This window comes from Aptenodytes patagonicus, chromosome 6 (assembly GCF_965638725.1).
Source record: "Aptenodytes patagonicus chromosome 6, bAptPat1.pri.cur, whole genome shotgun sequence".
NCBI lineage: Eukaryota > Metazoa > Chordata > Aves > Sphenisciformes > Spheniscidae > Aptenodytes > Aptenodytes patagonicus.
The window spans coordinates 73,677,461-73,693,319 of NC_134954.1; the positions used below are offsets into that span (position 1 = coordinate 73,677,461).

General features: G+C 41.3%; 1 protein-coding gene across 1 annotated transcript in view; it reads left to right on the forward strand.

The window, feature by feature from the left end:
* Positions 1-738: 738 nt before the first annotated feature.
* The window catches only part of EPC2 (enhancer of polycomb 2), a 50,833-nt gene continuing 35,712 nt past the window's right edge, over positions 739-15,859 (forward strand). The window contains exon 1 of the mRNA XM_076343149.1: positions 739-919. Within this exon, the coding sequence (XP_076199264.1) occupies positions 767-919 (153 nt within the window). The 5' untranslated portion in view covers positions 739-766. The remainder of the gene's footprint in view (positions 920-15,859) is intronic.

Consider the following 15,859-nt stretch of genomic DNA (forward strand, 5'->3'; position numbering starts at 1 on the left):
TGCGAGCCATCAGCCCGCACCGTGCGTCGAGGAGAGGAGCCCGGGGCCGGGGCCACGGGCTCCAGCACCGGAGAGAAGGAGCCCGCCCTTCCCGCCTCGCAGTCACCGCACGGGCCTCCCGCCACCGGCACGGGCTGACCCCCGCTGTCTGTCACCGGCTCCGAGGCAGCCGTCAGCGGCCGGGGACGGCGGAGCGCGGCGCTCGCAGCCACCACCCGCCCCGGCGCCACTTTCTCCAGTCACACGCTCCTCCCGCCTCGCCCTCGGGGTGCTCCGCCCGCAGCGGGGGGCGGCGGGTAAGCAGCGAGTCCCCCCCGTCCGCCCGGCCCGGCCCGGCCCGCCTCAGCGGCCGCCTCACACAGCCGAGTCCCCGCCGCCCCCCCTTCTGCCTCCCGCCCTCGGCTGCGCGCGCACCGCGGCTGCCCCTCTCCTCCCTCCTCCCTCCCGGTCTCCCCCCCCCCCGCCCCCCCCTCCCCCCCCCCCCCCCGAGCTCTCGCGTTGGCTGTCGGGATCGCTGGCCGCTTTGGTTAATGTCCGCCATGTTTGCCATGGCGCAGGGAGCGGATCGAGCGAGCCCGGCGCGGATCTAGGGCTGCGGGGCGTGCGCTGTGAGCTACGGGCGGCCCCGCGGAGAGCTGTTCCGGGGCGGCGGGACCCTCCATGGTGGTGCGGGCCGGGTGCGGGAGCGGCTGGGAGGCGGCGGCGAGGCCGCACTGAAGGCCCCCCCGCCCGCCCGGCCCCGGGGTGTTATTGTGAGGGGGAGACAATGAGCAAACTCTCCTTCCGAGCCCGGGCGCTAGACGCCGCCAAACCGCTGCCCATCTACCGCGGCAAGGACATGCCCGACCTCAACGACTGCGTCTCCATCAACAGGGCTGTGCCGCAGATGCCCACGGGGATGGAGAAAGAGGAGGAATCGGTAAGGGAGCCGCGCAGGGGGGGCACCATTGTTTATCAGACACCCCCCTCCCCTCACGGGAAATAGGCCATTGGCATTCAGCAAGCGCACTACGCACGCTCCCCACCGCAGCGCCGCACGGCTCTTATGGGGCCCTGCGCAAAGAGCGCAGCGTAAACTGCTGTCCGACGCCGTAAGCGGGCCCTGCTCCGCCATCTTCTTTGCGTCCCGACTCGCGAGTGTTTTGATTAGTGGGGGGGAGGCCTTTACGCTAGCGTAAGAAGGAGGAAGGCGCAAGACGCATCTCTGAATGAGCGAGCGAGCGCTGCGGCCGCAGTTGGCGCAGCGTGCCTTTGCCGCCGCCGCTTCCCTTGTGCGTGGGGAGCGGGAGCGGGGCGGCAGCGGCCCGGCTCGGAGCGCCTGCCCGCCGTAGCGGCCTTGCGGCGGCCCTGCGGACGGGGAGCGGGACGCTTCCTTACTGCGAATTGTCCGCCTGTGCGCTGGCAGGGTAGGGGGCTGGAGGGGACAGCGAGCCGCTTCGGGTCGTAGAGCTCGTTCCCTGCCGCAGGTGCCGCGGGAGAAATTGTCGGTAGTTGTAACGAGTACGCGTCCTGCTCGTACTTGTCAAAAGAGATGTTTTGGGCTGCGTGGCGTACATCAAACGTCAGATGCATCAGCTGGACGTGTTGCATTAAGCGTTAGGCTTTTAAGCGTTTAGATGACTTCTAAATAAACCACCGAGTGTTTAAAAAATAGATGTGTGATGCTTGTTGTTCTGGTAGCGTTATAGGGGGGGGAAAAAGCTTTTGTCCGCTTAAGTAAAGATAAGTTTCTGGGGTTTTTGACGAGCAGTAGGACAGCACCGCTTCGAAAATGCTTGCCCACGGTTCTGGTGTCGTTTGAATGTGCTGGTTCGTCTTATCTTTAAACATCGACTCTTGTGCTCCTTAGAGGTGTAGACGGCTTAGTTACAGGCTGTCGCCTAATGTGTCTGTACTTGTATGTAGAGCCGATAGTAAATGCACCCTCAAGAATTTCTTCAATGAATCCGTGTCTCCGCCTCAGCCAAACCCCTGTGCCTGTGGATTGGCTTTTCGGAGGTTACAGCTGTCAGAGGAGGCTCCATGCCTTTCTGATTGGTTTTCTCACTTGGCCGTTGATATTAAAAGGAATCCTCTGTCTTACCGTTGTGGGGGTTTTTGTGTTGGTTTTTTTTCTTTCTTCCCTATTTACCCCACTGTTATACAATGTGTAATACACCGTGATCAAAACTTCCAGTGCTTCCTGAAGAGTAAATTTCTGCTGGAATCTAGGAGCATATTTAAAAGCAACAGCAGTATGGTACTAACGAAGCAATCTTGGAGAGTAATTTGGTTTTCTCAGTCTTTGAAGTCTACTTGCAGTGCTGTGTTTGCCTTTAATGTTTATAAAATATGGCTTATTTTTCAAAACGATTGTGTAATTTTGATAAATCACGTTTTAAATACACTTGTTAATGGAAAATTGCTGTAAGGGTTCAAGCAAGCAAGCTGCTTGTGGACTGCTTAAATGATTGTGAAGATTAGATTTATACTTCAGTAAAACTGCTTTAGTGTTGCACTAAAACGTTGCTTTTCTGTAAGAATGAGGTTTATTTTCTCTGCACTGAAATGTGGCTATATTTGTTATATTACGTAATAGTCTCAAAATGAAATGCTCATTGAAGCAATATATAAGCGTAGTGCTAGACACACCAGCCAGACAAGATTATAAACTGTACTATTAATAGATTGTTTAGGTTATTGCTGTGTAGTGACAGTTTCATTCATGGAGTAGTCCTCTTCCCAGTGTTGCACAAATAACTTTTTAACGTAAGTTTTTGTGGTAGTGGTATGTAAAGCCCTTCTAGGAAAGGCTATTGTAGATGACAGTAGTTAAATATTTGAGAAATATTTAAACAGCCTTTATTCATAGCAAATATTGCTATGACTGATTTGATGTATTTTGAAAGGGACTTGTGCGGGGGAGAGAGATCTCCACGTACTCATTTCTGACATCTCAATTACTTGAGTGTCTCAAGGCCTTTTTTTAGCCTAGACTTTGGCCAGGGGTGCATCTTGTGAAAGGTGTTTGAACCATCAGGGTAGCTGATGATTTACACTTGCTGTACAAAGACGCAAAGTTACTCTGGCCTCAGTATGCTGCTTTCCTTGCTGTGCCACACTGTGTGAGGCCTTGGTGAAATCAGAAAGGTCTTGTAGTACAGTGTATCATGGGGTCAAATATCATCTTCCAGGTCTGACTTTCGCTGAAAATAACTGTGTTTACAGATTTGCGAGATGTAAAATGGTTAAGATTGACAGGTCTGTCTGACCTGTGCTTTACAACCGAGTCTTGCTACTACAGGCATATGATTTGCTTTGTTCATGTTTGATATTTTATATATATAAAAATGCAGATTTTGGTCTTTTTTTTTTTTTTTTTAAACTAGTACTGTTGTTTGGAACATAGGCTTAAAGCCAGCGAGGGGGGAGGCTTAATGATTATCACTTTATTTCTACTACTATTAGTAAAGTTATTTGGACTGTGTATTAAAATGTCATATAGTCAGTGTAGTCCCAGACTGGGCAACAATACACACTGCTGGTCATCCCACTACAAAAAATTATACTGCCCAGCTTGTCAGTATGAGCATCTTTATTTGACTTTTCTTTTGACTTGATCTTGATGAATATTCTGGAACTATTTCTATTTAAGTGTCTTAGAGATTTATATCCACTTGCAGCATTTCACAAATCAGCAGCTCGTTTCTCTCACTTGGAGATTCCAGCTGTGAAAGAATTAGGCTTCTGATCTGTAGCGTGGTTATCTTATTAAACCTGAGGAAGAAAATCGTGTGGGTTTGTGTTTAGTTTTTGTTGTTGTTTGTTTTTTAAACTTATGTAGCAGATTATTATTAAGCAAAAGCAGGAAGATGTCCTTTTGTGAGCTTTAGAAACTGAGCAGGAACATTTCATACTGTTTTTTTTCTGATGAGTAAGAGTTGTATTTCATAATGCTAATGAATTGTTTTGGCTAGAAGGGAGAAAAGTTTCAGAATAGATAAGCCCTGGTTTTGTTTCTTATCGCATAACTGTGTTTTTTATTTGAATACATATTACTGGAGACTGCTGAGTTGCACGTTGTGGGGGAAAATTGTGCTTAATGATGAGGCAAATTCAGGCTGAAGGCTTTCAGAAGTAAATTTACTCGAGTTGTTAGGAAGTTAAAAGCATGGTGGTAATTGATGATACTTAGATTGCCCAGTCAAAGCTATCGGAATGTTCATCTCAAAATTCTTGTTTGAACATACATTCATTTACAGCTAAGTTTGACAGCTAAGTTTGACATCACATGACAAGGCTAAGGTTATAGAGGAAAAAGTGCATGAATAGCAAGTTAAGGACATGGTTTAATGTTATTAAAATGCTGACAGAGTACGAACGAGAAGTGGCTTTCACTTTCAGTCCTTGAGTGATCACCTCAGGATGATCTTTCACTGATCGTTAAATAGTGTTCAATTTTGAGTATTTTGACAGGCTGGAAGTAGTTAACTTGAAGAATTTTTTTTCTTGCTTTCTCTTCTGTTCATACTCTTTCCATCCCTTAGTTCTTTTAGTTTCTGTTGTAACACTGGAAACTTGAAGTGTTTGGCATCTGGTTTTCAAGGCATCCTGGCGCTAGTGATGCTTCTGAAGCAGCATATTCGTTCTCCTTTTAAAGCAGGAAGTGTTAACTGCACAAGTCATAGATTTTTGTTTGGATATTTTTGCTGATATGGTGTAACATACTAAATATTTTTGCTGATACAATGAACTGGAAGAGTTCAATCAGGAGGACTTTGAAATACGTGCATACACACAGGGATATGATTAATTTTATGGCACTACTTACTTGCTTTTTTTTTAAAAAAAGTTTGTTATGACCCAGTCCTACATTCACATTTTCTTGCACATATTCTTATGCGTAAACATTTTTTTTGGTGATTTCTGTTTATAAGATAAAATAATAGTCAATTTTTTCTTGGAGGGGCTTCATCCTGCATGCGTGAGCATAAACACATTGGTATTGGTTGGGGACTTCAGGACTGCTCTGCTTATGCCCCTTTTGTCTGTTGTTAAAATGGCACACGTTCTACAGATTATGCTTTTTTTTTGTATGTTGCATTAATTGGTGGTCTAATTTTTTTGTAAGGAGATTAATGTAGTTGTTCACATATTACAGCTAATTGTCAACATAAAGGCAAATAGTCTTGTTTGATACATACACTCTACGTACTGGAATTGCGTTGAGTGCCTCCACACTACCAACTTGCTTTCTGCAATGAAAGCAGAGTTTGGAGTTTAGTGCTCGAGTCTCCCCCCTCTACTCCAGACACAATATCACATCTTTACTGGGAAGCCTAAGTCTTATAAAGCTGGTTTTGTGTATGGAAATATTACAGATAGTTGTTTTCATAGCATGAATAGATTTTTTTTCTTTTAACCCCAACTTAGCAATAATTATTTATGCTAAATTATAATTGTTAATTAAGAGGTGCCTTAAAACAGTGAGCTTAAATTTTATGATGGCGATGGTATTTTCTTTTAGAGAGAGATGAAGTTCTGTTGTCAGTTGTGCTGTTGACATCCATGACTTCTAGGAAGGTGCTTAAATAAATGCAGTCAAGTACTACAGACTCGTACAGAAACTGTGAGGTTAGAAGGGACCCTGGAGGTCATCTTGGCCAACCCCGCTGCTCAAGCAGGGCCACCTGGAGCCTGTTGCCCAGGACCATGTCCAGATGGCTTTTGGGTATCTCCAAGGTGGGAGGTATCAAATGTGTGAGGACTTATTTAAGCTGTTGATCAGACAGCTACCTACCTGGTACTGTCTGATGCACCCAGGTTTAGGTTTAAAAACATAAATGTACATAAATGACTCCCCACGTGGACAGAACCTATTCTAACTTGAGATTTGTATGTCGGATGTGCATTCATAACCTGTGGTTGAACCCTCAAAGTTGCTTACAAATGAGGGGCTTTGTAGAACAAAGAAGAAGCCAGGACACCAGTGTGTAAAATAGAAGGTCAACAGAGGATACCTTTAGTTCAAACTATGCAAATATTCTGTAAAACAAAAATCCCTCGAAAAGACTTTATGAAAGCTCATGAAAGAAACTCAAACGATTGTACTTCCATGCAAAACTAAGTGAAATCAAGACAGCAGGCTTTCCTTAGGAAAGAAATGGGGTTTGTTTGATTAGAATCAACTGGCTTATGTGTTAGGGAAACGTAATTCTCAGTAGAAGTTTCTCAGTTTGAGTTCAGCACCTTTACTTATTTACTTTTGGGTGCTGCTGGGATCTGTGAACTATGTTTGGTAGTAGGTAGCATAATGCTGTGTTGTAATCTTTAGTCATGGAATTTTAAACTTCAGTTTTGTTTGAGACCTCTTCCCCTGCCTTCAGGTCCTGTATTTTTCTCCCTCCCTTTGAGACCCATTGCATCATGCAGCGATGTCCCTCACAAGTGCATATTTCAGCTCCCATTTCCTAGCCATTATTTCAGTTTTCAGCTGTGATCCTCTATCTTTCCTGTGCCTTCACCTGCAAAATATTTTTGCGGCTAACAGAAACTTCCTTTCAGTCCACCACTGATACACCATTATCAAATGGGACATTAAAAAGTATCAGACGTAACACTAAGCAGGTTGGATTCTGTCAGCTTGACACTGCAGTGGCGATGAAAATAAGCTATTGATGAATGTGGACGTCATCTAAATGCTAGAGTAGCTAAGTATAGTTAACTGGTGAACTGGTAAACTGAGTAGCCTTTGTTTTAATTTGTTCTGGCTGTATTTATGTGGTTGAAGTTGAACAATACAAAGATTTGCTCTTAAGTCTCAAACTCACAATCATTTTATTAGGGCTTATCACATTAACACCTATCAGCTAACCTGTAGCAACTGCTTGTGAGTATAGGCTTAGCCTGTGCAAACGTCAAGTAACTTATCTTGGAGTGTGCTTTTAAGATATGGCTGAGCCCAACTAACTCTGGTCTGCAGCTAGTAGGGATGCTCTGCTTTTCAGAGTACTGAGGCCCATCTGACTTGGTAACGGGAGGTGAAAGCCCACCATGGAAAAGTTGGGCATCCTGTACTTTTACAAGAAGTGGTAGGAGCATGCGGGGATGGAAAACCTGGGAATGGAGAAGCATGAGACTGCTAGGCTTTTGGTGTCATCCTGAGGTTAGATGGGCTCAGCCATATCTTAAAACCACACTCTTAATTTAGATAAAGTTGCATTTTTGCTGCAGGCTAGAATTGTATGCATGGGGTCAGTTAACACTGGTCTGTCCTAACTTGTTTGGGTGCCTGAGTCCGCAGTAGAGAACAATGGTATCTGCATGGACGTTAATTGAGAGTCACACTTCAATTCATTATGCAGGAACTTTCCCTTATAGGTAGGTTTCCTCAGGATGAGGTGTAATTCCATGATGAAAGCTTAGGAGAACTTTTTGAAATCTGTCTCTCTGTGCTCTGTCGCTCAGCTCTGGAAGGTCGCAAATGTAGGTAGCAATTCTTCATTTTCCTTCAGTTTAAGAAAACCTCGGAAAGAAACACCTCGGGCAGCTTCTGTTGTGCTTTGAATTACATGGTGCCAGATTTCATATTGCTTCTGCTTGGCAAAATTGAGCAGTACTCAGCTTTGCACAATTTCTGTGTTGATTGAGATCAGTTGAGATTTCCCATTTGAATAATTTAGATCAACAGACATTAAATCTGCTTATATTAATCTTGGTTTTAATTATTTTTCACAAAGAAAGATATGTTTGGTGCTAGACATTCAGGAGGTTATTTGTAATTTATTTTGCCAACAAAGCTAATAACTATGCCTTGTTTATACTTATTTGAACAGTTACGTGCCTTAGCATATTTATCGTTCTAACTGTTCAACTTTTAAAAAGATAAATAGCACATTTAATATTTACATAAACAAAACTACAGTTAAATCTTAGGTGTTGCAAAAGCCACTGGTGGTGAAGATTAATTGTAGAATTGAAATTTCTGCAACAAGTAGAGAACTGAAGCAGAACTGAATTACTGTGTATGAAAGGAGTAAGAAGTAGAGAAAATAATTTTATGAAACTAAAAGTAGTATCAATATAGACTGTCATAACTTTGCATTTAATGTTGACTAGTTCTGAGTCAAAAAAATGAAGTATTTTGGAATATACTATTTTAAAGTTTTGATTTTAATGCATTTTGCAAATTCCTACTTGTTAATATGTGATAATCACCGTATAGTGTGACTGAAGGTGTTTGGTTTAAAATACTGTCCCTGCCCATAACAGAACTGCTCTAAATATAAGGGAGCAGAAGTTTCCAGAAAAAAAAATCTGAGTTCTTATTTTTCCTAACTTACTTTGGTGCAATTCTAATTGTGATTAATACATTTACACCAATAAAATGCCTAGTCCTTTAAGGTAAAAGGAGAGATTACCACACCTGATTCTCATTGTTTTTTTTTTTTTTTAAAAACTTACTACTTCAGAAATAAGCCAACAAGGAAGTGCCTGGAGTAAGAATATTGGACTTTATTAGCTATAACAGACCAAAGGCATATTTGTTATTTAAATGCACACTTCAGAGTGGAAAGAGTAGGTGAGCTGATACCAGGGTTGTATCCTCTCAAATAAGTTACTTGGCAAAGAAAAAAGTCATTCCCCACTGGTAAATGTGTGAGGACAGAACTGGGTTGCTTTTGTCTAATAGTCTTATTTCTCCGGTCTCTGAAGTTTGGTGTGCTCAACACCTCAGCAGTATGTCTACTTCAGTAGGATTTTTCTCTGTAAGGTATTTATTCATGTTTATGTCATCTTAAATTGCCAGAAGTTAGGGCTTACACAGCTTGTCATGTTAGACTGTTCTCCAGTTTGTTAGATGTCACTTCTCAGTCAGTTTTCCGTATCAATAAACTACTGTTTTCTCCATTTTTATCTCATCATGTCCCTGGTGACACACAAAGTACATATCAATTCTTAGCCAGCATATTTATAATTGTTTCCTGCCCCCTTTTCCCAAGTTGTTTTCTGTTGTTTACATTTTAATTTATAATTTGGTTTTCTTAGCTTTCTGCCATTTTTATGGCTGCAACTCACACTTTTTATCTGTTTGACCAGTTTGAGTTGCATAACAAAAAACTATTTCTACTTTGAAGCATCCTGGTAATGTCTGATTCCCCTTTGCTAAACTTAGATATAAACAGAATACTGGATGTCTTGCAATGGTATCCGATGACTAGATAGGTAAGATAGAGAGACACTGTTATTACAGAAAGTTAAAAAATAATAATATATATGTTTCTTGAGTTAGAGGTGTTTGAGTTAAAATGGAATTTTGTAGTTAACTTTTAATAATTCTAATTCCTACCAATTACTGTATGTGCACTTGTGTGTTAATTTTTTTTAAACCTTTTTCTAAGTTGTCCTAACTTTAGAACCAATCTCTGGTATCCTTTTTTTTATTATAATATGATGGATTTCTGTTTTGTTCATCAGGTCTTCAGCACTCCAGGTTTCATCACTTTGATGAGGACATTTGTTTTAAAAACTCTGTAAAACACAAATTCCTGGTATTGGTGTGTGTACCTCAGTTAAATAAAAATCCTTAAGAAGAACTTTGGATCTTACTCCTGGAAAGAAAATGTTACACACAAGTCAGAAGGTTAAATGCATAGTGCAGTAAGAGAGGGAGGGGTACTGTAAGCAACTTGTTCTTGAACGTAAAAGTTATACCTGAAACTTTCCAGGAAATTGCATCGCTGATGAAGATGAAATTAATGGGCTCATTTGGTACCCAGACTCTTGGTAACTTAACTTCAATGCGAAGGCAATAAGTTCTGCTTTGACCACAGGAACTTATTTCTAGTGCACGTCTTTCATGTAAGCAGCCATGCATGTTCACACCTCTTGATCTTTTGATTGTTGTAACCAGCCTTTAGGCTTCTGATAGGCACCAACAAAATGACACCCCGCTTAACCTGTGTGACATGAGTGAGAACCGATTTTTTGAAAGACCAGATCTTTAATATTAAGGTAGCACCGTTTCTTTGCTAACAAGTGTCATAGAGCAAGTAGCCTTAGACGTCTTAGCCACATGAGACTTTTGAGTAGCTTCAAGCGAGGTTTCTGTGCTGGGACCAGAAGCAGCCTGTGTTACGAAGCTGTTGGGTAATGCAAATCTCTCATTGTGGGCTGAAGTGAGGCAGCAGCCGCCACTGCGCTACCTTTCCCGGGTCCTTGTGGCATCCCAGCAGGGAGACAGATCCCGTGGGGAGGTGTTACCAGCTTCTGCTGCAGAATTTCCAGTCTTCCCTCCTAGTGACGCTTCCTCCTCTCCTCTGCAAGGAGCACACTTCTGTGACTCGTGGTCATGTGAAGGTTTTGGTGCATGGAGCCAGGAATTAAACTGAGTTCAGATTCTGTGTATACTACCATAGTTAATAAAGAGGAAAAGTAGTTGTTGTGGAATCTCAGCCTTTTAAAATACATTGTGGGGTTAATTACATGAAAAACAAGAGAGAATATTTATTGTGTATGAATATGTAGGTGTATACCTTTCCATCCCCATTTGTCTGACTTGGGACAGTCAAGTTGTGCTAATTGAAGCAAACTAAAGAAAACAAAAAGGAATTCCTCAGATGCAATTTGTTAACAATCTTTTCTGCTTAAGGTTGCATTTGTTAGGTGGCGAGTGACACAAATGTATCACAAGGAGCTAGATGAAGACTGCTTTCTATGTCTCTTGTCGAGATGTTGCGGTGCTTGTAACAATTCTCTCTTAACGTCATGCAAAGGCATCGGGGGGGGGGGGGGGGGGGGGGGGGGGTAAAAAAGGTCCCGCTTTTCGGAAACATACATTTCTCAAAGTACCATATTCAGCCTTTCCAGAAGGAATTTTTAATAATTCAATTTAATTGTTACACTGCAACAATAATTCTATTTTTAATAACTCATTTATATTCAAGTTTTGGCAGACTGGAAACTTGTATAATGTAGCTTTAAAATATAGCGCTCTAGGGGTTTTTTGACGTTTCATAAACAGTGACAGTTTTGTGTCAATGATATGTTCATAAATAGCGAACAATCATTATTTATAGGAATGAGATTGCTCATGTTCTCATACATTACCACTGTCCTACTCAGTAGGGTAATACTTGGGGTGTCTCACAGTTGTATAATGTCCATTATTACGTAAGATGATTGAAATGGCATTGCTTGCTTTTTCTGTATTAAACTTATTTTGAGATTTTTATTTTGGGTGGGGTTTTTTGTGCTGCAAGGTTAACTAAAGAAACACAAAAACGATTGCGACTTATTCTCTGGTTATCTCACTTCCCCTATACCTCCATCGGTGTCTCACAGGCTAATTTCCACTCTTATTTCCCAGCTTGCCTGTAGTTGCTTTGTAGTGCTTAAATTGCCTTTAGTCAGACTGCCAGAGAGGAAATGAAGGAATTTTTTGGCATTTTTTTGGCCCAAATGGGATTTTCTTCATTGAGATACGCAGCTCCTATGTAGACCTATCTATCTAGACACGAAGTGTCATCCAAGGATGTTGGGCTCAGTTAGGTGTTTTTGGTGTCCCTTCTGTTGTATTGTTTCAGCCTGCATCAGCATTCTTGAGATAACATTCGGATGATTTGTATGTAAAGTATTCACAGAATGGCTTGTCTTTGGTTTTAGATAGCACTAGCATTGCTTTGTGAAATTACAATTGTTTAAGAACTGGAAAAGGGAAGAAGGTGACAGAAAAGTGTTTTGTTTTTTCTGTTCACATATTAGTTCACTCACTTCTGAAAAAATGGAATGGCTTTAGAGTAGCTAAATAATAAAAATCTTACCCATTCCAGGGACTTCCATGAATTTTTAGGACGGAGTAGTACAATTTGATTCACTTTGCTGCTGCCTCCATTGAGACGTCTGTAACAGCAGCCTACCATTAGTATGGTTTTTTGGGGCCTGTAGTCGTAATTCAGCAGTACAGAAGGCAAGTGTGTGGCAAGTGGTTCTTGTGATTATTTAAAAAAAGGGTGGGGGGTATCATATTGGAAAAACATGGTATGGCCAAAAGCAAAACTGAGAAGTGGTTCCATGAGCCCTTTCCACTTGTTTCCACACCATACCTTCTCCTGCTTCTTGTGTGTTTTCTTGAGCTTGCTTCCACTGAGACTCAGAAACCCCTTAGCGAAACTGAGAGGAGTTTCAGTCCTACAGAGCAGCTTTGCTTTGGGTGCGTTGGTTTGAACTCAGTATGTGAATTCTTGCTGTTTGTCCAGCTTTCTGAATTACTTCATAACTAATACAGCCTTTTAAGGGGACACCATGAAGCAAGAGGAAACAGATCTGACTACTAAATAGATTAGTTCTCCATTGGATCATGTTTGGTTTTTTTTCTACTGATCAACTTTGCTAATTCACTAAAATGTTTGCTTTTCAAAATAAATTGGAAATGAAGCAATGAGTTTCTCCTGAGATACTCATTGCTGTCCCAGGGGTGAAAATCGTGGTGGTGCAGAGACAGGTTTCTTGCTCTATATATGACTCCTTATTTCAGTTAACTGTTTTCCATCCCAGGGCAGAGGGAGGGGAAAGAAAGGAAAACAGCTCTGTAGATATCTTCCCTCCACCCCCCCCCCCAAGCCTTTCAGCTGCTTAGATCCACTTTCAGTTATTATAACATTAGAGCAAGAAGTCAGTCATGCTTCAGATAATTGGTCATCGTTTTGTTTTTATACTAAGTTGACATGTCCAGGAATCTCTTTTTTTCTTTTTTCCTTTTTTTTAAAGGAAAAAAAAAAGCATTGCCAGTAGGCTGCTAATGGCTCAAAGAAGAGGTTCATCCTGTTGGTGTTGTGGAGACAAATGAATCCTGCTTGATAGAAAATATCAAGCTCTTTCTTCACTGAGGACGATAAATATTTGTTGGCAATGTTTCTTCTGGCAGTTAAGGATTGAAAGGGTTAACCACAGAAGAAAACAAAAGATGGTGCTTCAGTTACGCTTTTGTCTGGAAATCTTTATTAAAAAACCAGAAATCTTCATAAAAACATGGGGGAAGAGATGTGCAAAGGGAGTAGGTAGGGCTGTGGCTTTAGAAGGGGGAGAGGCTTTTGAGCTTCATGACACTTTTTTCTGTAAGTGTTGTCAACAGGCGTTACTAGCTGTGGTTGAGACTTTGCAAGATGAGTCTGCACACTTCAGGTTAAGATTCTGTACTTTTTGGTTCTGCATCTCCGTATTAAAGATAAAAATGCCAATTAATTTGTATTTCCTAGTTGGAATATAATGTTGAGCAAATAGGATCTCTAGGCTTTAGTAAGTTTTCCTTATTTTCTTTGCTTTAATTTTGTTCTGGATTGCAGGTAGAGTGGAAGGCTGACTCTAGGTTGGCCTAGAAATGGGTTATTTTGAGTAGGTAAAGCTGTTACTAAATTAACTTTTCCATCATACTTACCGTGGAGTGCTATGGAGTTAGAGCCATCTATCTTGTTAAGAGAGTTGATTTTAACAGCTAAGCTAAGCTGTGGTATGCTATGTTTTGTTTCCCTTAACTCTCGGTAACATCTGTCAAGATACTTCTTTCATTAAAGTCTACAGTGTTGCAAATATCTAATGTAAATTGTGTGGCCTGAAGCTCTGTTGTGAAAGGACTGGCAGAGAGGAAATTCTTAAACAGTGTCACAGTAAACTATAATATGTTTCATTACTTTCTACCTCGCAGCGTAAATGTAAATATTAGTAAGTGAATAAAAGTGGTGAAATAACCTTTTAAAGAGTTGTAGCATCGCTCGTATAGTATAGTTTTAAGGAATGAAGAAGGGAACAGATATGTTTAGTCTTAAAGGTTCGTCTTCTAGGGTGTCTATATCCAATATGGAATTGCTCATTGCAGTTTTGTAATTAAGACAGATCAGCTTTTCAGCGGGAAGATGGTATTCAACCGTAGGCATCTCCAACCATGCTCATCCAAAAAACTAGCACATTTATTTAAAGTATGATAAACTATTTCAGAGAGAGTACTATGGGGGATGGCAACAGGGAACTTAAAGGATGAGGATAAAACCAAACTGGTCTGTAGGATCCAAGCGCTCTGTTTTGCAGCAGCAAAATAAAAGGGAGTGTGTTGGTAAATATAGTTCTAATGGGTAAAAATAATGTTCCGTATCGATCACTGTTTCCCTTAAAGCTTAACAAAAATAATCTTTAGGAGACTATTACCTGTTGACTTATTACAATTTTTAAACTTTTTTCCATAGTGAAGAAACTCCCAGATAAAAAGTCTAGAAAGAACAGGAAACCTGTGGTATTTCGGGTGTGAAAGGACGTAGCAGTGAAGGTACCTCGTTCTCATTTGGACTTTGAGCCGGGTTCTGAACGTGTGCAACCAAAGCTAAGTATTTTTAGGTACCAGTGTCGCAGGATTTTTTGGTTTTCCCCTCTGAGGAAAAATTAAAGCAAGGATTGCAGTGTCTCACTATGGGTTCAGAGGCGTGATTTCAAGTCTTGTTTTGAACTAAAGCTGATACTTATTCTCTGTGTCAACCCTGTTGTGAATGGCTGTCAAGTCATTTGGATTGGAGCTTCGAAGGTGGGGGTGTGAGACTGCTAGGTGCAGTGTACTCTTCTGTGCCACTTGATACGGAATGAGTGGATTCATGCTGGCAGGACAGGCTGCCTGCACCAAGGTAAACATACTGGATTATATAAAGCCAGTGACTTGAGCAATTTGCTGTAAACTGTTGTCGGTATGGTGATTGTAGAGTGAAGGTACCTGCGTGGCTGAAGTGCATCTAGAGAGATGAATCTTTCACTTGGAGAACAATTTTGTTTTAATGTGTAAATATGCTAAAGCAGCAGTTACATACACTAAACATTTAGATATTTCTAATTCTGTTATGCTGTTAGTTGAAGAAACAGGACTATCTAAACTGTGTGTGTTTGAAATTTTTTAGTCAAACTAGTGAGAAAGGTCTGGATGTGCTTTTTAAGGAATTAGTGGGTAATAACTCTTTGACAGGTACTCCTTTTTATTCCCATGGCAGCATGTTCTGTTTGCTGTCATCATTGTTTCCTCTAGCGTTCAGGTATTTTGTATAAGATCTTTTTATCTCCCCTACTTCAGAATGAAGTACAAGTTCAAATACGGTGTGTGTCTTTCAAAACCATAAGAAAAGGTAAAAAATAGACAAAGGTGTATTTGTATGCCAGTTACTAAATCTGTCTTTAAAAAAGCTTTTTCAGGTTTAATAGAGCCATTTAATTAGACCAACTTTCATATAAAAGTCTTCAGAGTTTGTTTAAACAGAACTGTTTCAGGAGTTAAAATTTTCGTTTTCCTTAACTTCATGTTCAGCAGAAAGACTTCCCCCCCCCCCCCCAATTTTAAAAATTACATTGCTTATCTGTCTCTTGGAGCTGTACTGTTTGATGAGTGACAGTTAATACTGTTAAGACTTTTCTGTTTGAAAGCTGTGTTATGCTTGAAGGCTTTTTATAGTAAAGTGAGTACTAACACCTATTGTCAGATTTTCCTTGGGAACTCTGTACGCTTACTAGCAGTGTTACAAAAACTGAGAATCTGAATTGCTCATCTGCACTGTTTAATGGGCTATGGAGCTAAAAGATGTTTTGAGTTTTGGTTGCTGTGTGTCCTTCTTCACTACTTTTTCTGAAAGTTAAATCTTATTTACCCATTCATTACTTAGGCCACTGTGGACTAGTGTGGCTTCTCACAAGTTATTTAATCCCGTTTTAGAAGTGTGCCTGGGTTTGTTTTATTTTGCGGGTGTGGTGGGGAACTATAAGTTGGTTGGCTTCAGTTGGTTGGCTGTGTACAGAATGCATCCTCAGCAAATTTGTTGATGATCCTACATTAGGAGGAGTGGTTGGCTTGCCAACA